We start from the raw sequence: 23,985 nt of genomic DNA, 5'->3' as shown, positions 1-23,985 counted from the left end.
CTGATCTGTGCAGCTTTCCATTGGCCTGAACATGCTCTTGTCCCAGTGACTCGTCACAGACAGTCTTCAGGCCAATGGAAAACTTCAGAGACCAGATCCATTTATGTGGCTGCACTAGAAAAACTAGGTAGGAGGAGAAGGAGAAGGAGTGCTCTGCTGTAATCACACTGAGGAATCAGTCAGATAGTTATGGGATCTATGTGAAACAACTACTCTTGAACCTGATAATGGGTACACAAGTTTTAAAAAATGAGTTCTGGTTCACTACTTCACTACAAATAAGGACAGGGGCAGAGATTGGCAGTGTTGGGGGGGGGGGGGGGGGGGGGAATTGCTGTTGGTCATGGGGCCGCTGGTGATAGTTGGCCTAGGGCGGTAAAAAGTACAAATCCGGCCCTGGGTGTAATACGTACAGTAAATTAGAATTAGAAGAATTTTATTTGCCTTTCTTTCTCATCACTACATATCATTTTCAGAGTGTCATGATAGAAGTAACTGGCACTTATTTAGTGCTGCAATTCATAGATTATTTGTGCACTGTATGCAGCACCGCAGAAGATGTCTATACAATATAATGATAATTATTTCTGATTTGTCTTATGGTTCCTCAGGTATGGCCACTGTAGTGATTGCTGGAGATGTTGGTGCAGCTGGAGTTGTTGGAATAGCCCCATCATCACTTTATGTTCTTGTTGGTGAACCCTCTGGGAGCTATAATGGAACAGCTTATATCAGGTATGTGGACATCTTATTAGCAGTGGTCATCAAAACGTGTAACTTATGTGCTTTTTCGCCACACAGAGGATACAGAATGAGAATGGGATGAGCAAATCACAGTTTAGAGCAGCTGATCCATTTAGCCAGCAAAGCTACTTTACATTTGACATGTTTGTTTATTTGTTTATTTTTAATATGTTTTTCACTCATCACTTTTTCTCAGTTTTAGAGCTTCATTGAACAACTAACTGGCACCTATTTAATCCTGTAATTCAGTTTGTTAACAAGGTTGTATTTGCATCATAGTTATGATTACTATTATTATCTGCTGTGCTGTGCACATATCTAAACCAGGTTTACCCACACTGAACAATAAACTTTATACATACATGCAAGGCAACCAGTCTGCAATGGCAAGAACTAAAGAATAGAAAAGCTTAGCGTGTCGATGAAAAAAGACAAAAAAGCAAGAGGTTGACATATGAAAATGGCAGAAGATGATAGAAGTAGGTAGAAGAAGACGACATCAGGGAATAGAAGTATGTAAACCAGGAGACAGAAGGATACAGATGAAAAAAATATGAAAATGCGTATGTGTGTGTGTGGATAAAGATTTTCATTTTTAATTTGACAGTAGTTAAAAATAGGTAACAGAAAAGTAAAATAAGAAGAGAAGAGTAAAAGAGAGTCAAAAATGCCCCCCCCTCCCCTTGTCTATTTTTGAATTTTTGGGGTACAGATGGACTGGACACATAGGGGATCCCTCTATTATTAAGGACTACTAGATTCCACAATTAAAATCCCCCCCCCATACCTACCCCCATATGACTAGTTACGGGGGTAGTTACCTCCATCTCCCTCAGCATGAGTTGGTGGGACCCCTTGTCCTCAAGATTGGACAAGGACTATTTACAAAAGAGGAAGAGGCTTTACTGCCCACTCTTCCATTTGCATATTACCCCTTGAAGCGGAATATAACCCTGCATTTCAACTTTGCTCTAAAACATTATTTACAGCATATTATATGCAACCAGCATTTTTTTTTACTAGACCAGCATTGGAAGGGTTACACACAGAGCTTTAAAGTCCCGTGGAGAGACATGCTGCCCGCAGCCAAAGTTTAGATAGATACATTTAAGTAAACACAATGTAACAAGTGGTGAATGTTATACACTCTCTGGCTGTCCTCCAGCTCCTGCACAGTCAGAGAGAGTGAGTCACATTCCTCACTTGTTACATTGTGTTTACTTAAATGTATCTATCTAAACTTCGGCTGCGGGCAGCATGTCTCTCCACGGAACATTAAAGCTCTGTGTGTAACCCTTCCAATGCTGGTCTAGTAAAAAAAAAAAAAAATGCTGGTTGCTTATAATATGCTGTAAATAATGTTTTAGAGCAAAGTTGAAATGCAGGGTTATATTCTGCTTTAATGTTATAGATTATGTGGGTTGGTATTGCCCAAGTAGCAGAGCTCCTCCTCACTGGGCTGTACAATTCCTGGGTTAGATCAACCTACATGGGGGTAAAAGGGTGAAGGGGCATGGGAGTGGCGAAAGTGCATTATTTTTTGATTAATGTGCAGGCGGGCCACTGTAATGGCCAACAATGTATAGGGAAACATACATGTACTGTATGTGTACTCTTTCCATATGCATTACAAAGGATCCATGCATGGCTTCAGTAGAAGCCAGCTATGGTTCCAAAAGTGTGACAGCTCAAACTCTGGCTGTACGATTTCACTTTCCCAATGCTTCGGCAATCAGGAGCACTAAGAATAGGGATTGCACAGAGAAATCCACAATTTATTAGATTAGGCTCAGTGTATGGTATCTGCTTTGAACTGTGAACTCTGCAGGGTCATTGGTGATATGAAAACATGGCAAAGCTTGTGATATGGTATATTCTTCTTGTAGTCTTATACGTGGTCCTGGGATTTTCGGAGAAGTGACAACACATTGGAATATAACTCCAGCACACCCAAGAGAATTTGTAGAAACATCAGGAATGGTGACAATGAGGGACAGACAGTCTGGCGCTGTTGTTATTATACAGGTATGTGTGCTCAGTATAAAAGTTATATTGTGACATAAAGGAATTCTACTTCTGCAATATCAGTTTTACTTGTATTCACTAACAACAGATATATATCATGACACACAATGAGTACATATATTAACCTCTTGAGAACCAGAGGTTTATAACCCCTACTGACCGGGCCATTTTTTACAATTCCGCACTTCAAAACTTTAACGGTTTATTGCTCGGTTACAATTTAGCACCCAAATGAATTTTACCTCCTTTTCTTCTCACAAATACACATTTATTTTGGATGTACTTGATTGCTGCTGCTATATATTTTTTTTTTTAATATTAATGAAAAAAGACCTAAATTTTGTTAAAAAAATACACATACAGATTAGTTAATTGGCTTCCCCTTTAATTGGCCTTGCACTATGATACATACACTACACTATACATACAAAGACATATGACTATGACAGGGATTAGACTGTGAGCCCCTTTAAGGAACAGTTAAGTGACAAGACCATACTCTGTACAGCGCTGCGTAAGATGTCAGCACTATATAAATATATACATACTAAAAAAAAAACAGCCTGCCAGCTCCAATCGCTGGCTGGCAGGCTGATCGCTGGGGCGTCGCGAGATGACACCATATGGCATTACTGAGACCTGAGAGAGCCGATGTCCCGCCGCCATCCTGTGTTAGGCGGACGGGAAGCAGTTAAAGAGAACCCGAGGTGTGTTTAAAGAATGTTATCTGCATACAGAGGCTGGATCTGCCTATACAGCCCAGCCTCTGTTGCTATCCCAAACCCCACTAAGGTCCCCCTGCACTCTGCAATCCCTCATAAATCACAGCCGTGCTGTGAGGCTGTTTTTACATCTGTAGTGTCAGTCTCAGCTGCTCCCCCGCCTCCTGCATAGCTCCGGTCCCTGCCCCCGTCCCTTCCCTCCAATCAGCAGGGAGGGAAGGGATGCAGGCGGGGACTGGAGTTCTGCAGTAGGCGGGGAGAGCAGCAGACTGACACTATAGAGATAAACACAGCCAGCTCTGACAAGCTGTTTGTCAGCAGCGTGGCTGTGATTTATGAGGGATTGCACAGTGCAGGGGGACCTTAGGGGGGTTTGGGATAGCAACAGAGGCTGGTCTGTATAGGCAGATCCAGAATCTGCATGCAGAAAATATTCTTCAAACCCACCTCGGGTTCTCTTTAAACACAAGTCAACTCTTTTGCTTGATTTTAAAGGTGGCCTCTAATGATCCAATTTCTAGCAAAAAAAAATCGTTCAAGTGATCAGAAATTCTGATCGGATTGGTCGAACGATTTTTCGCTAGAAATTGGATTGTTAGTGACCACCTTAATGTTGCCTATATTTCTTAAAAAAAAAAAAAAACAGAAGTCATCTTTCAGTGGCCTGACAAATATTGCCAAAAGATATCTGATCGGTCGGTATTCACAAGTCATGCCACAATCACTGTAAATTATATATAGGTAAAAAAACAACGTTTTGTAACACGGTACAGAAACTTTTTTGCTACTATGTAAAATATATTTCTTCAGTAAAAATGGTTAAGCGCTCTTCTCTGCCTGTTCCTTCTTAGACACAGCAAATATGTCATATAATGAAAAAGCCCCCCCTTCGGGGAGAGACTCACCAGACTTCTAGGCCTCCAAGGCCAATGCTCGCATTCGGGGTATTGGCCACCCCGCAGCCTCTCTGGCAGTCCTCTCTTGGCTATTCCCAGTCTGTGTAAGCAAAAAGCGGATTCCACATCGCGTAAAAGCGTACCAGTTTATTTTTAAAAAATTTAAAAACAGATCAGTGGTGTATAACCACTCATTGGGTCAGAAAACTTCATCAAAAATGAAAAAACACAGCCAGCCCCTTGTTTTACAAGCTACCTGATTCCAGGTACAGGGGTATGCAGAGATGAGATGCACTAAGCTGGTGACAAGGCGCACGCCTCTGTCATTTAGCGTCCCTCTCCGCAATAGCTTACTGGCTAGTGCTCTAAAAGATACCGAGCCTGCTGCACACAGACAATCCCGCCGCGGAGCCACGGAGTGACGTCACAGCGCACGACGCTCGCTGGACGCGGCGGGATTGTCTGTGTGCAGCAGGCTCGGTATCTTTTAGAGCACTAGCCAGTAAGCTATTGCGGAGAGGGACGCTAAATGACAGAGGCGTGCGCCTTGTCACCAGCTTAGTGCATCTCATCTCTGCATACCCCTGTACCTGGAATCAGGTAGCTTGTAAAACAAGGGGCTGGCTGTGTTTTTTCATTTTTGATGAAGTTTTCTGACCCAATGAGTGGTTATACACCACTGATCTGTTTTTAAATTTTTTAAAAATAAACTGGTACGCTTTTACGCGATGTGGAATCCGCTTTTTGCTTACACAGACTGGGAATAGCCAAGAGAGGACTGCCAGAGAGGCTGCGGGGTGGCCAATACCCCGAATGCGAGCATTGGCCTTGGAGGCCTAGAAGTCTGGTGAGTCTCTCCCCGAAGGGGGGGCTTTTTCATTATATGACATATTTGCTGTGTCTAAGAAGGAACAGGCAGAGAAGAGCGCTTAACCATTTTTACTGAAGAACTTTATTTTGATGGTTGCACGCATCTAGGAAGAGCGCTCCTACATGATAATTATTATATGAGCAAGGACATTATACATGTGGTTACTGCCTGCTATTGTGTTTTTTACTTAGAATTTAGCACATGTAATATGAATGTTTGATGAATGTTTGATTCATTATCTTTTATATAAAACATTTTTTAGAGGTGACCTATATAACATCTGACTCAGCATATGAGCGCAGTATCAGGGTGCTGTAATTGTTGTGAATATGTAAAATATATAGTTATAGTTCTATACATTTCAAGAGCTAATGGTAAGCATAATTTCAGCTTAGTTGCTGTTAGAGATTTTAACAACACTATTACCTTAAAGTGGACCTGAGATAAACTTTTACTCATTGCATAATTGTTTTCCTTCCATATACAGTAGTTTATAGGGCATTGCTCAAGCCAAATGCTTTTTTTGTTTTAACCTCCCTGGCGGTATGATTACCTCCAGATTTTATTGTTTAAAAGCAGTGTAATTTTTTCACGAGATTTTATACCCTAAAAATCATACTGTTAGATAGAGATGTAGCAAACTATTCGCCGGCGAACGGTTCCAGGCGAACTTTGGGGGTTCGCGTTCGCCTGCACCAAGCAAACTTTTGCGGAAGTTCGATTCGCCCCATAATGCTCTATTGAGCAAAACTTTGACCCTCTACATCACTGTCATCAGGCACATTATTGCCAAACACACTGCTCTCACTGCTGGAGGCCCGCCCCCCCTCCCTCCTCCAAGCAAGGTCCTTATGCCATTTCACTCACTTGTCTGCCTACACTAATTAGTTAAGGGACAGCTGCTACTTCCTCCTTCTACCCTTCTACCTATTCCCTCCTCCCTCCTACCGGAGGGAGGAGGGTCTCATCTGCCAGGGAATTATACTATTTCAAAAACCAGTTTACATACCATAGCTGGGAATCGAACCCAGGTCTAACTGTGTGGTGGGCAAGCACCCTAACTGCTGTACCACAACAGTACTAACTGAAGCTGGCCTAGCATTTACTATTTATGCTCAATGCAATAGAAACATTAGGTTGATTAAAGTTAAACTTAACTGAGAGTTATATGGATGTTTCCTGTAAACAATACCAGTTGCCTGGCAGTCCAGCTGATCTCTGTGACTGCAATAGTGCCTGAATCACACCCTAAAACAAGCATGCAGCTAATCCAGTCTGACTTCAGTCAGAGCACCTGATCTGTATGCTTGTTCAGGGGCTGTGGCTAAAAGTATTAGAGACACAGGATCAGCAGGCGATTCAGGCAACTGGTATTATTTTAAAAGGAAAAATCCATATCCTTCTCCGTTTAGGTTCCCTTTAAGGATTTGTAGCATAAAAGCCAACTCACATTGGCTGGGATTTGAACCCAGGTCTCACTGTGTGGTGGGCAAGCACCCTAACTGCTGTACCACAACAGTACTAACTGAAGCTGGCCTAGCATGTACTATTTATGCTCAATGCAATAGAAACATTAGGTTGCTTAAAGGAAAACTTAACTGAGAGTGATACGGATGTTTCCTGTAAACAATACCAGTTTCCTGGCAGACTGTGAGAAAACGCGGAAAAGCCGCCGTGAATGCTCAGGATAAGTTGGCTGATTCCGCATTCAACTTGGCGGATTCCGCGTCCGACGCGGCGGTTTACACGCATAAGCCTACATCTGTCCGCATGGCGGAACGCGGAGAAACCGCCGCGTGCTCGGATAGCGGTGCGGCTAGTTCCGCGTCCGGCACAGCGGATACATTGCAAAAAAGATCTGGTGTGGCTGGGACTGATAGTCCACACAGGTTCAGAACGACGCGCGCGTTGAGAGGCAGAGCTTTTATGACAGCCAGAAAGGTATCAGCTGACCAAGCCGGTCAGCTGACAATTTTACCACTTCCCATTGGTCCAGCACTTAGGGGAGGCGCTGGAGAGCGCTAGGGTATATATACTGGATGCTGGTCATTTCTCTGGGGTCTGCCGTTGCAATCACTACGTGGTAGCACTCAGACCTTTTGCTATCTGTGTTGTTATTCTCTGTTATACTCCAGACTAGTTCCAGGGTGTTGATGATCAAGGAACTCACACCCAAGACTAGGGAATTGTATTATCGCTCTGTTATACTTCAGGCTAGTTCCAGGGTGTTGATGATCAAGGAACTCACACCCAAGACTAGGGAACTGTATTATCATTCTGTTATACTTCAGACTAGTTCCAGGGTGTTGATGATCAAGGAACTCACACCCAAGACTAGGGAACTGTATTATCATTCTGTTATACTTCAGACTAGTTCCAGGGTGTTGACGATCAAGGAACTCACACCCAAGACTAGGGAACTGTGTTACCTCTCTGTTGTGTATTAGACTAGTTCCGGGGTGTTGATGATCACGGAGCTCACACCTGAAGAATAGGCATTGCTTATATCTGTTATGACTTCCTGCTCTCCTGACCACTCTCTTGATCTCTGAATTGGTACTTCGCTATATCTGATACTCTGTTGCCAAACTCTGCTTGTCCTTGGATTCCACTTCTGTCTCCTGTCTTTGTACCTGATCTGTCTGTCTGTTGCCAACCTGGCCTGTCCGACCTCGAGAACTCTCTCCCCTGTTGGGAGATAGTTCACAGACCTGTCAGTGACACTTCACTTCGGGTGTCACTCACACTCTGGTCCTTCCCACTCTCTGCCTGGCTCTGCCCCTTGGGGAGCCTCAGGCCATTGGAAGGAAGCTGTTCTTTAGGCGGTATCTCCTACTGCCTTGCACCCCCCTGTACGGGTGCTTTCCTCAAAGTATTACTGTTGCACCAAACACTCAGTTATTACTCAGGTGTCCAGAGGTTAGAGATATATCTGATTATCGGTGATACTGCAGATCACCGGTAATCAGATTCTCTCTGTGTTACACCGATCGTTACACAGTCCAGCTGATCTCTGTGACTGCAATAGTGGCTGAATCACACCCTGAAACAAGCATGCAGTTAATCCAGTTTGACTTCAGTCAGAGCACCTGATCTGCATGCTTGTTCAGGGGCTGTGGCTAAAAGTAATAGAGACACAGGATCAGCAGGTGATTCAGGCAACTGGTATTATTTTAAAAGGAAAAATCCATATCCTTCTCCATTTAGGTTCCCTTTAAGGATTTGTAGCATAAAAGCCAACTCACATTGGCTGGGAATCGAACCCAGGTCTCACTGTGTGGTGGGCAAGCACTGTGTGGTGGGCAAGCATAACTAGTATAGTGCCCAGCATGGCTAGTATAGTGCCCAGCATGGCTAGTACCACAACAGTACTAACTGAAGCTGGCCTAGCATTTACTATTTATGCTCAATGCAATAGAAACATTAGGTTGCTTAAAGGGAAACTTAACTGAGAGTGATATGGATTTTTCCTGTAAACAATACCAGTTGCCTGGCAGTCCAGCTGATCTCTGTGACTGCAATAGTGGCTGAATCACACCCTAAAACAAGCATGCAGCGAATCCAGTCTGACTTCAGTCAGAGCACCTGATCTGCATGCTTGTTCAGGGGCTGTGGCTAAAAGTATTAGAGACACAGGATCAGCAGGTGATTCAGGCAACTGGTATTATTTTAAAAGGAAAAATCCATATCCTTCTCCATTTAGGTTCCCTTTAAGGATTTGTAGCATAAAAGCCAACTCACATTGGCTGGGAATCGAACCCAGGTCTCACTGTGTGGTGGGCAAGCACCCTAACTGCTGTACCACAACAGTACTAACTGAAGCTGGCCTAGCATTTACTATTTATGCTCAATGCAATAGAAACATTAGGTTGCTTAAAGGGAAACTTAACTGAGAGTGATATGGATGTTTCCTGTAAACAATACCAGTTGCCTGGCAGTCCAGCTGATCTCTGTGACTGCAATAGTGGCTGAATCACACCCTAAAACAAGCATGCAGCGAATCCAGTCTGACTTCAGTCAGAGCACCTGATCTGCATGCTTGTTCAGGGGCTGTGGCTAAAAGTATTAGAGACACAGGATCAGCAGGCGATTCAGGCAACTGGTATTATTTTAAAAAGAAAAATCCATATCCTTCTCTGTTTAGGTTCCCTTTAAGGATTTGTAGCATAAAAGCCAACTCACATTGGCTGGGAATCGAACCCAGGTCTCACTGTGTGGTGGGCAAGCACCCTAACCGCTGTACCACAACAGTACTAACTGAAGCTGGCCTAGCAATTACTATTTATGCTCAATGCAATAGAAACATTAGGTTGCTTAAAGGGAAACTTAACTGAGAGTTATGGATGTTTCCTGTAAACAATACCAGTTGCCTGGCAGTCCAGCTGATCTCTGTGACTGCAATAGTGGCTGAATCACACCCTGAAACAAGCATGCAGCTAATCCAGTCTGACTTCAGTCAGAGCACCTGATCTGCATGCTTGTTCAGGGGCTGTGGCTAAAAGTATTAGAGACACTAGATCAGCAGGCGATTCAGGCAACTGGTATTATTTTAAAAGGAAAAATCCATATCCTTCACCGTTTAGGTTCCCTTTAAGGATTTGTAGCATAAAAGCCAACTCACATTGGCTGGGATTTGAACCCAGGTCTCGCTGTGTGGTGGGCAAGCACGCTAACCGCTGTACCAGAACAGTACTAACTGAAGCTGGCCTAGCATTTACCATTTATGCTCAATACAAGAGAAAAAGTAGACCAGACAAATAACATTTATATCACGCTTTTCTCCTGGCGGACTCAAAGCACCAGAGCGGCAGCCACTAGGGCATGCTCTATAGGCAGTAGCAGTGTTAGGAAGACGTGCCTAAGGTCTCCTACTGAATAGGTGCTGGCTTACTGTCTACTTTTTCTCTTGTATATCGGAGGTTCGCGACATCTCTACTATTGGATAGATCTGTGGCAGCCCTGCACATTACATACCTTCCATGGATCCAACTCGGGATTACCACTCTGAGCTACAGATTTCTGTCCCAAGCCTGACTCGGAGTTACCGCGTGAGGTTAATACTCTAATTCCCTATAAACTAAACAAGCCTCGCCCACAGCTCCTCCAGAGTGCCTCGGCACTTTGAGCCTTAGTAGCAAGGGCTCATGGGAGCTCAGTCTGGGCAGGAGGAGGAGGACATTACTAGCCAGAGATTTCAGAGGCAGAGGGGAGGAGGAAGGAAGAGAGGGGAGTGAAGTGAAGTTTTCACAGGCTGCGGGCTGGAGATGCAAATTAGCTTGCCTGTGTGTAATGTGACAAAAAGAACATGGCTGCTCTCATTGTATCACAGGAATAAATAATCATAAACTGTTGAAGCTGTTTGCAGCTAGATTTGCTGTGTAAACTTAAGATTAAATATATAGACAAGTTACTTGTTATAGTTAGTTTTTAATCTCGGATCCTCTTTAAAGGACATCTGTAATGAGAGGCATATGGAGGCTGGCATATTTATTTCATTTTAAACAATACCAGTTGCCTGGCTATCTTGCTGATCCTCTGCCTCTTATACTTTTAGCCATAGCATGCAGCAGATCAGGTGTCTCTGACATTATTGTCAGATCTTACAAGATGAGCTGCATGCTTGTTTCTGGTGTAATTCATTCACTTCTGCAGCTAAATAGATGATGAATGAGATCAGCAGGGCTGTCAGGCAACTATCATTGTTTAAGAGGAAATACATATAGCAGCATCCATATACCTCTCACTACAGTTGTCCTTTAAACTGCAGTGTATTAAAACAACCACAAGATGTCACTGTGTGTAAAATGCAATAGTAATATTTATAGGATTATTATTTCCTGTATTCACTTTGTATTCTCTCTGTTCTAAGTAAGCTTCATTTCCTGATGGTAGTGTATGATATGTCTCTGCATGTTTTTCTTCAGTAAAGAGTTCTAACTTGTTATACTGGGTGCCTATCTGCGTGTATAGACCACACGCTGCTCCAACAGTTACGTTGCTTTTATGTCCTTAGAAAGCAAAAGCATTCCAGAGAAACTGATAAACAAGAGTATCAGAATTTGCCGCTAGTCAATAGATTAGTCCAGGTGTTGAGAATGGATGGCAATGGCTTCTGCTCTGCTAAGCTAATTACTCATGGAACTGTATGTTTCCAGTATGTGTATCCCTTGTAACATTGTCTCTGCTTCACATAGGCCATTGATGACAATATACCTGAAGAGAGGAGCTTCTATCGGTTTTATCTCAGCAGAGTGAGTGAAGGAGGGATAATAAATGAATCCACCAGATCTGCAAACATCACTATGGCTTCCAGTGATCTCCCTTATGGACAGTTTCAGTTCACTCAGACATTGCTGCAGATTTCAGAAGAAACACAACAGGTGAGATTAACTTTTCCTGGACATTGAAACCGAAACTTGTACTATAGATAGGGGGTGAGGGCCAAATTAGGTTGACTCAAGCAATATTAAAAGTCCTTCCACTGAGATAAGAGGAAAGGCTTGATAAGTCCAGGGAAGAGAGAATTTGGAGTAGCAAAGGATGGTGAACAGAGTCAAAAGACAGATGAAGAAGAAAGAGTATGGAATGATAGCAATTAGATCTATCAGCTAGTAAGTCAACAGGTACATTACCAAGTCAGTTTCAGAATCAGTTTTATCCGCCAAGCACTAATGGTTCATGCCTGGAATAGGTTTCGGCACATACAGGGATCATATAAAGTAGGAATTAAGACAAAGAACAGATTATCAAAAACAACAACCAGAGTACAACAACAGCAGCTTATCAATTGGTGGAGTGGTTAAGGCAGAAACCAGAGTGGAGTGATCAATTAGGAAGTTAGTAGATAGTAGATATTTCTTTATCCAGGTCTGCATGGTTTGTAAGAGAAAGTTAGGAGAGAGACAGGTGAGCAGTTTGAGAAGGCTGAAGGATACACTGATTTTTTTGTAACCTTTGGAGTTACAATAGCATATTTAAAGAGGACCTAAACTCTTCCACAGGGGAGAAGGTAAACACAGAGAAACCCACCCTGTGTTTATTTAGAGATAACAGACTGTCTAATTCTCCCTTATCTGCTAGTAATGAGCCACTGTAATTTGAGCTGTCAGCTCTGACTGATCTTTGCTGTGGTGTGCAGTGCAGACAGGCTATATGTAAACAGAACACAGATAAACAGGAGTTTAACCCTTTCTGTGCTTCCGTGAAACCAGGAAATAACAGCTCTTCAGCATCTCAGTAGCAGTTCTGTGGTCTGCAACAAATGAAATGTTTTTCTGTAAAGGTTATTATGCTGTTGCTTATCTTTTAGAGCAGCGAGGACGTTCTGGGTTTAAGTCCCCTTTATGTAAGGAGGGAAAATGCCCCTGGAAAGGGTTAACAGATAAGTTAAAGAGAAACCGTGACCAAGTATTGAACTTACTCCCAATCAGTAGCTGGTACCCCTTTTTACATGAGAAATATATTGCTTTTCACAAACGGATCATCAGGAGGGTCTGTATGGCTGAAATTGTGGTGAAACTCCTCCCACAGGAAACTCTGAGGACCATGGTCCTGGCAGTTTCCTGTCTGTGAACCTTGTTGCATTGTGGGACATAGCTGTTTACAGCTGTTTCCAACTGCCAAAAGAAGCAAGCAGCATCTCCTTCCAGTAACATCACCTGCCAGCCGTAAAAATGTCACCATGTGATAAATGTCAGAATGTAAATCAGGGAGAGGAAAGATTTTACAATGGGCAAACACTGACTAGATCAATTATACATAATTGTTGTAAAAATAAAGCACTTTTATGTTACATTATTTTCACTGCAGTTCCTCTTTCGGCTATGAAAGAGGAGGAGCCATGCATAATGAGATGAGAGGAAATGAGATCTAGGAAGCTGATAGTAAGACGGGCCTTGGAGGTTAGAAAGAGCAGCCTTTGCCATTAGAATAAGTGGGATAAAGAGTAGGTAGAAAAGGGTCTGAATACAAAGTCTAGGTAGAGCAGTTTCTAATCTTGCTTACTTGGAGGAGAAGGGAGAACTATGAATGTATGATCTATCAGACTGTTATAGCTGTCAGTGTAGCTCCTTCTGAAGATTCATACTGAGAATCTCAATTACTAGGAACACAGAGAGCTACTGTATAATACCATAATAAATTTGTGTTTACAGGTGTGGAAGATTTATATTGTTATCAGTATCTCTGCATCCCAAATGTACTATGAAAACATACCACTTGATAGCAGGCAGACAAACTCTAACCATTTGTTTTAATATTAAAAATTCCATGTACACTATAACTGTTACGTGACTTTCATCTGCAGCTATTCAATCTAGCAGAGAAATGGAAAACCACATAGCAGAGGGGGGAGCGGGCAGAGAGAAGTCTCCACTCACCTGCCACGATCCTGCACTAAGCCTCTATCTTCATCCTGTCCCACCGTGCGGTGTCTGTCGCTATGGTAACAGCGCCCCCTGTGATGATGTAACCGCATGTCATTACAGAGGGAACTTTTACCAATGGGATGTGCGCCGGGACAGGATGAAGATAGAAGCTGTGTTCAGGATCGAGGAAGCCAGGTGAGTGGAAACTTCTCTTTGCCCGCTCTCCCCTCCGCTTTGCCCATCCTTCTGCCTATCTAACCTATACTGTGGGCATCTACCTATCTAACCTATACTGGGGGCATCTACCTATATAATCTATACTAGGGGCATATACCTATGTAATCTATACTGGGGGCATCTACCTATAAAATCTATACTAGGGGCATATATACCTATGTAATCTGTACTGGGGGCATCTACCGTACCTATCTGGGGGAATATACATATCTAACCTACTGTATACTGAGGGGTACCTACCTATCTAACCTATACTGCGTGCACCTACCTATACTATACTTTACCTACCATACTATCTCAGAAAAAAAACACACATATATAAGTAAATAAATATTTGCTCTACTTACATAACAGATGTATTGCACTGTCCACATTTTGATTTTAGTGATTTTTTTTATAGTAAAAGAAGAGAAAATCCTTCTTAGGATTCTCTATTTTAACTGTGTCTATCTTGAAGCCAATCCTGATGTGATTTTCTCCCTTACTCCCCTCTGCCTGATTGTGTATGCATTGCCCGCCCTCCTCCCAGTCTTCACGCACTCCCACCCAGCTCTGCAATAGAAAGTGCATTGTCTCAGGATGAGAAATATTGGCCAATTAGAGAGGAACAGAGGTGTGGCAGGGGAAAATAGGGGTGGGAAAGAGGCTTCAGCCAATCCGGCTGCATTACTTAAGTCTGAGAGGAAAGTAAAGAAGCAAAAAAAAAAAGACAACCCTGCATGCCCTGCAACTTCCATTGAGTGGCAATGTACCACATAAGAGTCAGGTGAACTAGGGAATGATCATTTATAAACAAGAAAAGTAATAATGATTTTTAACTTTTGGATTGCCTGGTTAGCATCCTTATTACTTGTTTACCAGATAAAAATAAACAATTGATTTTTGATTTTATGCCCAACAGTTACAGTTTAACCACTTGAGGACCCTGGGCTTTAACCCCCTTAAGGACCAGGCACTTTTTTTCCATTCAGACCACTGCAGCTTTCACGGTTTATTGGTCGCTCATACAACCTACCACCTAAATGAATTTTGGCTCCTTTTCTTGTCACTAATAAAGCTTTCTTTTGGTGCTATTTGATTGCTGCTGCGAGTTTTACTTTTTATTATATTCATCAAAAAAGACATGAATTTTGGCAAAAAATGATTTTTTTAACTTTCTGTGCTGACATTTTTCAAATAAAGTAAAATTTCTGTATACATGCAGCGCGAAGAATGTTTTTGATTTTAAAAAAACCCATTCAGCCTATATTTATTGGTTTGGGTAAAAGTTATAGCGTTTACAAACTATGGTGCAAAAAGTGAATTTTCCCATTTTCTAGCATCTCTGCCTTTTCTGACCACCTGACATGTTTCATGAGGGGCTAGAATTCCAGGATAGTATAAATACCCCCCAAATGACCCCATTTTGGAAAGAAGACATCCCAAAAGTATTCACTGAGAGGCATAGTGAGTTCATAGAAGATATTATTTTTTGTCACAAGTAAGCGGAAAATGACACTTTGTGACAAAAAAAAAAAAGAAAAAAAAAGTTTCCATTTCTTCTAACTTGCGACAAAAAAAAAATTAAATCTGCCACGGACTCACCATGCCCCTCTCTGAATACCTTGAAGTGTCTACTTTCCAAAATGGGGTCATTTGTGGGGTGTGTTTACTGTCCTGGCATTTTGGGGGGTGCCTAATTGTAAGCACCCCTGTAAAGCCTAAAGGTGCTCATTGGACTTTGGACCCCTTAGCGCAGTTAGGCTGCAAAAAAGTGCCACACATGTGGTATTGCCGTACTCAGGAGAAGTAGTACAATGTGTTTTGAGGTGTATTTTTACACATACCCACTCTGGGTGGGAGAAATATCTCTGTAAATGACAATTTTTTTATTTTTTTTTACACACAATTGTCCATTTACAGAGAGATTTCTGGGTATGTGTAAAAATACACCTCAAAACACATTATACTACGTCTCCCGAGTACGGCAATACCACATGTGTGGCACTTTTTTGCACCCTAACTGTGCTAAGGGGCCCAAAGTCCAATGAATACCTTTAGGATTTCACAGGTCATTTCGCGGAATTTGGTTTCAAGACTACTCCTCACAGTTTAGGGCCCCTAAAATCCCAGGGCAGTATAGGAAACCCACAAGTGACCCCATTTTAGAAAGAAGACACCCCAATGTATTCCGTTAGGAGTATGGTGAGTTCATAGAAGATTTTATTTTTTTGTCACAAGTTAGCGGAAAATGATTTTAATTGTTTTTTTCACAAAGTGTCATTTTCCGCTAACTTGTGACAAAAAATAAGATCTTCTATGAACTCACCATACTCCTAACGGAATACCTTGGGGTGTCTTCTTTCTAAAATGGGGTCACTTAAAGGGGTTCCTATACTGCCCTGGCATTTTAGGGGCCCTAAACCATGAGGAGTAGTCTGGAAATCAAATGCCGCAAAATGACCTGTGAAATCCTAAAGGTACTCATTGGACTTTGGGCCCCTTAGCACAGTTAGGGTGCAAAAAAGTGCCACACATGTGGTATTGCCGTACTCGGGAGACGTAGTATAATGTGTTTTGAGGTGTATTTTTACACATACCCATGCTGGGTGGGAGAAATATCTCTGTAAATGACAATCTTTTGATTTTTTTTACACACAATTGTCCATTTACAGAGAGATTTCTCCCACCCAGCATGGGTATGTGTAAAAATACACCCCAAAACACATTATACTACTTCTCCTGAGTACGGTGATACCACATGTGTGACACTTTTTTGCAGCCTAGGTGCGCTAAGGGGCCCAACGTCCTATTCACAGATCATTTTGAGGCATTTGTTTTGTAGACTACTCCTCACGGTTTAGGGCCCCTAAAATGCCAGGGCAGTATAGGAACCCCACAAGTGACCCCATTTTAAAAAGAAGACACCCCAAGGTATTCCGTTAGGAGTATGGTGAGTTCATAGAAGATTTTATTTTTTGTCACAAGTTAGTGAAAAATGACACTTTGTGAAAAAGAACAATAAAAATCAATTTCCGCTAACTTTTGACAAAAAATAAAATCTTCTATGAACTCGTCATACACCTAACAGAATACCTTGGGGTGTCTTTCTTTCTAAAATGGGGTCACTTGTGGGGTTCCTATACCGCCCTGGCATTTTACGGGCCCAAAACCGTGAGTAGTCTGGAAACCAAATGTCTCAAAATGACTGTTCAGGGGTATAAGCATCTGAAAATTTTGATGACAGGTGGTCTATGAGGGGGCGAATTTTGTGGAACTGGTCATAAGCAGGGTGGCCTTTTAGATGACAGGTTGTATTGGGCCTGATCTGATGGATAGGAGTGCTAGGGGGTGACAGGAGGTGATTGATGGGTGTCTCAGGGGGTGGTTAGAGGGGAAAATAGATGCAATCAATGCACTGGGGAGGTGATCGGAAGGGGGTCTGAGGGGGATCTGAGGGTTTGGCCGAGTGATCAGGAGCCCACACGGGGCAAATTAGGGCCTGATCTGATGGGTAGGTGTGCTAGGGTGTGACAGGAGGTGATTGATGGGTGTCGCAAGGTGTGATTAGAGGGGGGAATAGATGCAAGCAATGCACTGGCGAGGTGATCAGGGCTGGGGTCTGAGGGCGTTCTGAGGGTATGGGCGGGTGATTGAGTGCCCTAGGGGCAGATAGGGGTCCAATCTGATGGGTAGCAGTGACAAGGGGTGATTGATGGGTAATTAGTGGGTGTTTGGAGGAGAGAACAGATGTAAACACTGCACTTGGGAGGTGATCTGATGTCGGATCTGCGGGCGATCTATTGGTGTGGGTGGGTGATCAGATTGCCCGCAAGGGGCAGGTTAGGGGCTGATTGATGGGTGGCAGTGACAGGGGGTGATTGATGGGTGGCAGTGACAGGGGGTGATTGATGGGTGATTGACAGGTGATCAGTGGGTTATTACAGGGAAGGACAGATGTAAATAATGCCCTGGCAAATTGATAAGGGGGGGTCTGAGGGCAATCTGAGCGTGTAGGCGGGTGATTGGGTGCCCGCAAGGGGCAGATTAGGGTCTGATCTGATGGGTAACAGTGACAGGTGGTGATAGGGGGTGATTGATGGGTGATTGATGGGTAATTAGTGGGTGTTTAGAGGAGAGAATAGATGTAAACACTGCGCTTGGGTGGTGATCTGATGTCGGATCTGCGGGCAATCTATTGGTGTGGGTGGGTGATCAGATTGCCCGCAAGGGGCAGGTTAGGGGCTGATTGATGGTTGGCAGTGACAGGGGGTGATTGATGGGTGGCAGTGACAGGGGGTGATTGATGGGTGATTGACAGGTGATCAGTGGGTTATTACAGGGAAGGACAGATGTAAATAATGCCCTGGCAAATTGATAAGGGGGGGTCTGAGGGCAATCTGAGCGTGTAGGCGGGTGATTGGGTGCCCGCAAGGGGCAGATTAGGGTCTGATCTGATGGGTAACAGTGACAGGTGGTGATAGGGGGTGATTAATGGGTGATTGATGGGTAATTAGTGGGTGTTTAGAGGAGAGAATAGATGTAAACACTGCGCTTGGGTGGTGATCTGATGTCGCATCTGCGGGCGATCTATTGATGTGGGTGGGTGATCAGATTGCCCGCAAGGGGCAGGTTAGGGGCTGATTGATGGGTGGCAGTGACAGGGGGTGATTGATGGGTGATTGACAGGTGATTGACAGGTGATCAGTGGGGATAGATGCATACAGTACTCTGGGGGGAAGGGGGGGTCTGGGAAGAATCTGAGGGGTGGGGGGGGGGTGATCAGGAGGGGGCAGGGGGGGCTAAAAAATTTTTTACAGATAGTGACAAGGAGTGATTGATGGGTGATTAGGGGGGTGATTGGGTGCAAACAGGGGTCTGGGGGGTGGGCAGGGGGGGTCTGAGGGGTGCTGTGGGCGATCTGGGGCAGGGGGGGGGGAGAAATCAGTGTGCTTGGGTGCAGACTAGGGTGGCTGCAGCCTGCCCTGGTGGTCCCTCGGACACTGGGACCACCAGGGCAGGAGGCAGCCTGTATAATACACTTTGTAAACATTACAAAGTGTATTATACACTTTGTATGCGGTGATCGTCGGGTTAACATACCGCCGGCGCTTCCGTATGGCCGGCGGGATGTTGCGGCGGGTTAGCGGAGACAGGCGCCGGCGGAGGATCGCGTCACGGATGACGCGATCGCTCCGCCCATGCCCTTACACGGACCGGGGCAAACACTGACTAAAAAATCTGTAAATGAATATTGTAAAAAATAAGCAATTTTATTCATTATGTTATTTTCACTACAGTTCCTCTTTAAACTCACATGAAGCCAACGGAAACAAATAACACCTCCAACAAACAGATTGTTGGTCCCACATATCCATAGATATGAGGGCAGCAGTTTAATTGGTAGAGAAGCAGTTTTCTTTTAATAGGAAGACAATGACTCAAGAGTATAAAATGTGAGATTTGTACATCTGGCATAGTGATGATTCACCATATATTATATCAGATGGTATTATGCTGTGCCATACAATGTGCTAGATGATATGTGCTCTCTGTAATAAGAAGAATATGTGCCTCTGAGCAGGGCCACCATAAGAATTTTCTGGACCCCATATTTGGCAAACCTATAGGGCTTCCCTCACGCCAAATAACAATCTGATAGGTAGATTGTGTGGGTCAGAGCCACGTTTTGTGGGGTAGAGTTAAAGCAACCTATCTGTGCACCTCATTGGCGCCCACATCTGCCACCTCCCAACATCCAGGTACAGTATTCCAGCACTAGCTAATATGTTTTGTATCATCATCTCACTGCATGTCCGATTTTTGCATGTTGTTGCATCCATGCTTTTTTTGATACTGCTCGCACTGTTACCACATGCTGACAATAAACCATAGTGCCAGAATGTTCTTGTTTTCTCCCACTGTTTTCTGTCACCCATAACACCATCCCCCCTGCAGGGAAGAGGGAGATGACCACTCAACTCTGGTAGAATTGCGAGCAGAGGCCAAGGCCAGTTTTAGCAACAATGGGGCCCCAGGGCAAAATAAACCTGAGGGGCCCACCCAACAGATACCCCAGAAAAAAGGCATTAAGGGACCTTTTTTTGCAGCTGGTATAGTCAGGGTGTGAATCCCCAATCGGTCGGAGCTCCACATTCTGGCTATCCCGGCCTGCATGGGGGACAAGGGGTTAAAAAGTTTCAGGAGGGGGGATCCCACATAATTTAAAAAAAAAAAAAATTCTCACACTCTAATCATTAAAAAAAAAAAAAATTGGGAAAATAGGAAAAAATGCCAGGGATCTTCATACAGCCATTTTGCGGCTGTATTGAGATCCCTGGCCAAAGCGCTGCAGCTGCGGAGGGGTTTCCAGGAGGTTGTCCATACGTACTGCGTATGGACCCCCTGGAAACCCTGTCAGGAAATTCATTGCTCTTTCTTTTGATACATGTAAAATTACACTACCGTTAGGTTTGCTACTAAAAGTGACATTTACCGCATTTAAAAGAATACTTTTTTCCTTCGAAACTTTAAAATTGATTTTCTCAAAAACTATAAGGTCTTATTCCCAATGATCTCCTTAACATATCCTGCAAATTTAGGGTTTCTAGCATTTAAGGTGGATTTGCTATTAACCATTAAATTCGGCGGGTTTTTAAATGTGAATTTTTTTTCTTTGAAACTTTAAGGCCTCTTTCCCACCAAGACGTTGCGTTTTAGGGGACGTTATGGTCGCCTAACGTGCCCCTAACGCAACGCCTGGTGGTGTTCAAGGAGGACGCCAGAGTGAGCCGCTTTATGCAGCTCTTTGTGCGCACTGCGTCTCCGTGTTCCACTCCGCATCATGTGGTCCCGCCAGCCAATCAGCGCACAAAGCGGCAGCTCCAGGAAGAATACACTGCACGTCAGCAGTGCAGTGAATATTAATTAGCCATGTGGCTAATTACTGCGCATGGGCAACCAAATGCTGCACTTTCTCAGAATGTGTAAGTGGGCACTGTGAACAGCCCATTTAGTTTTCATAACTGTGAGTTGGGCTGCGTTACAGGCTGCACTAACTTACTGTGAAAGCAGCATTAAATCGATTTTCTCAAAAACTATAAGGTCTTTTTGAAAAAAAAATTCCTCTTGTAGCCACTGGAGGCTCCTACAGGCTCTGGGGCAATTGCCTTCTTTGCCTCTATGGTAGCGCCGGCCCTGGCAGAGGCTCGAGTGGCACTGCCACTGTTTGGGTCCCAGACTCTTCCTGGGCCCCATACTACTGTCCCTCTTGTACCCCCCTGATGGCTGACCTGCCTCTGAGTGTAATTTCAAACATTGCTTGTGTTGAAAAGAGGCCGTGATGAATGCTTTTAGATCCAAGGACAAGTCCATGAATTATCCCATTCTTAGGACAGAGATGCTCATTCCCTCATTGTGTGGTTAACAGGTGAATGTGACAATCTGGCGCTCAGGTGGGGCGTATGGAGAGGTTCAGCTGAGATACCAAACCAAGAGCGGGTCAGCGATAAGTGGCCTGGATTATACCAACACTTCCGGAGCTCTTCTATTCAAACCCAATGTAACAATGCAAAGTCTTTCCATCGAGATCACTAACGATGTGTTGCCTGAAGGCCCAGAGGATTTTTTTGTTATCATCACAGAAGTGAAACTCGTTGGAAGGTAAGAAACTAAACTCATCTTACATAAATATGTGGGAGCGTTTACAGAGAAACAGTGACATCAGTGAAGGGAGAGGGATATGGAGGCTGCCATATTTATTTCCTTTTAAACAATGCAAGTTGCCTGGCTGTCCCCCTGAACAAGTGTCTCTTATATTTTTAGCCATAAACCCTGAGCAAGCATTCAGGTCAGGGACTTTGAATTCATTCTGACTGGATTCGCCATGTGCTTGTTTTAGGGTTGTGAATCAGACACTATTGATGCCACAGAATCGTCAGGACTGCCAGGCAACTGGTATTGTTTAAAAGCAAATAAATATCGCAACCTCCATGGGCCTGATTCACAAAGCGGTGCAAAGTGTTTGCACGCGAGTGAAAACCCCTTTATCACTCCTAAACTCAGTTTAGGCATGATAAGAAGAAACTCGCGCGAGTTTTCCGCGCGCAAAGTTTTGCGCGCGCAAGCGCACAGGCGCGCGCGCGCAGCACCCGGCACTTCGCGCGAAGCTCCCATTAAGTCCTATGGGACTTTGCGTGCGCGCGTACGCGCGGTAGCTTCGCGCGAGTTAGAGCACAAAGTGGTGATAACTTTGCTAGTGCAAAGGTTATCACGCCTAAAGTCTTTTAGGCGTGATAACTGAGTTATCACCGCTTTGTGAATCGAGCCCCATATCTTTCTCACCTTGGGTACACTTTGAAGTATCAGAAGCAAAAAAGCAGCACAAGATTATGTTGTATATTATTATGTATATATCAAAAATCATGCTTTTGCTTTAGAGCTAAAGCAAACCTGTAGCAGAAAAAAAAAATGATATGAATTGTATGTGTATTACAGATAAGGAACATTAGTAGCAAACAAAGAGTCTCATATTTTTTTATTATATATCTTTTAACATTGCATCATACTGTCACAGTTGCAGTTTTAAAAGCACACCCTGTCTTTTAAACTTTAAAACAAAACAGAAATAATGACCTTTTGAACTTTCCTGGTGTAAAACCTTGACTCAAGCTGTCTCTCATTGGTTTTTTGCTGTTTAAGTGCTTCAGAAAACAGGACTGTATTTGACCCAAGCTGGGTAGAAGAGCTCAGAGAAGCTCTTTTGCATAGATAATTACTGATGTTTTTAAAGGACACCAGATGTGAAAAATATAAGAGAAACAGGGGAAGCTGGCATGTATGGTGAGCCATCTTGAGGCCCACCTCTCCTCCCGTTCTCCTTTTCGCCCCTCCGATGTGGCTTTATTACCCTCAGACACCCTCTTCTGGGTTGCCGAAGTCGGGCATTAAAGTGGCTGTGACTGCGGTTATGCGACTGCGGCCTGGATCTCTCTGCTCATGTGTGTGACATCATGATTACATCACACGCATGCGCAGAGTGCTCCTGGCCGCGGTGGCACAGCCGGGACAGCGCAGGTGCAGTGATGCCCAACTTCAGCGACACGGAAGAGGGTGCCATAGGGCAATTAGACACATTAGAGAGGCAGAAAGGAAAATGGGAGGGAAGCTGTGGGCCTCAGGATGGCTCACCATACATGCCAGCTCCCACCTTTTCTCCTATATTTTTCACATCTGGTATTCTTTAAAGAGAGCCCGAGGTGGGCTCATGAAATAAAAAAAAAAAAACTAGGCCACCTGATCCAGGGAGCTGAGTGGATCAGGTTGCCTCCAAAACCGCCGCTCCTGTGGGCCGCAATTGCCCACTTTCACTTTTGTGACCTCTGGGTCATGACACTGGGATGAGAGATTCACTCTCTCATTCACAGTGTGCAGGGAGGCTGGGGAGTGGCAGGAGGCGTGGCCAGGGAGAGAGGGCTGCCCAATGGCAGCTCTAGAAACCCTGCAGGAATGCCCCTGGCGGGGGCATTTTGATCAGGGAACCCCTATCCCTGTGTTTACCTCAGAATATCGACAAATATTGTCGCTAGTCTTGGGGGAGTTATCGCACGGCAGTGGGGGGGGGGGCTCTCTGAGGGCGGCGGTGTGGGGACACAGAGGCATTTCATGAGGCAGAGGACATGCTTCTGTGTCCCATCTGCCCCCCATCTGCCCACCACGGGTTCTCCTTAACTCTGCCTTTACTGTAAACAATATAAGACTCTTATTTGCTGCTAATGTTCTATTTCTTAGCTGTACTACACATGCAATTCAGTATATCATAAGTTTATTTTTGCTTCAGGTTTGCTTTCAATTCAATATCTCCAATACTACCACAAGTGACATGGACAAAAATGATGGTACCCTTATATTTTGTTGCAAGGTCAATACACAATTGCCTATAGCAATCACCATTGTGCTTGGAGTGCCAGATTATCTTTTCACACTTGCTTTGTTTTGGTCACACATCATCCTCATGCAGGTACACGTAGCTGGATTTCATTTAATCACTTTTCAGGAGATATAAAACACTATTTTAATGAGCTGTACAGATAGCAAAAAAAATGTGTCCATTGCTGTAAACGAGGTGTACAATACTCACTAGCAGG

General features: G+C 43.9%; 1 protein-coding gene across 1 annotated transcript in view; it reads left to right on the top strand.

The window, feature by feature from the left end:
- ADGRV1 (adhesion G protein-coupled receptor V1) overlaps nt 1–23,985 on the top strand; it is a 629,361-nt gene that overhangs the window by 276,809 nt on the left and 328,567 nt on the right. Inside the window, exons 62-65 of the mRNA XM_068247792.1 lie at nt 612–735; nt 2,631–2,769; nt 11,453–11,638; nt 21,270–21,502. Coding sequence (XP_068103893.1) covers nt 612–735; nt 2,631–2,769; nt 11,453–11,638; nt 21,270–21,502 — 682 coding nt within the window. The remainder of the gene's footprint in view (nt 1–611; nt 736–2,630; nt 2,770–11,452; nt 11,639–21,269; nt 21,503–23,985) is intronic.

This window comes from Hyperolius riggenbachi, chromosome 1 (assembly GCF_040937935.1).
Source record: "Hyperolius riggenbachi isolate aHypRig1 chromosome 1, aHypRig1.pri, whole genome shotgun sequence".
Taxonomy (NCBI): Eukaryota; Metazoa; Chordata; class Amphibia; order Anura; family Hyperoliidae; genus Hyperolius; species Hyperolius riggenbachi.
The sequence above is the reverse complement of the archived record's forward strand: the minus strand, read 5'-3'. Positions and strand labels throughout refer to the sequence as shown.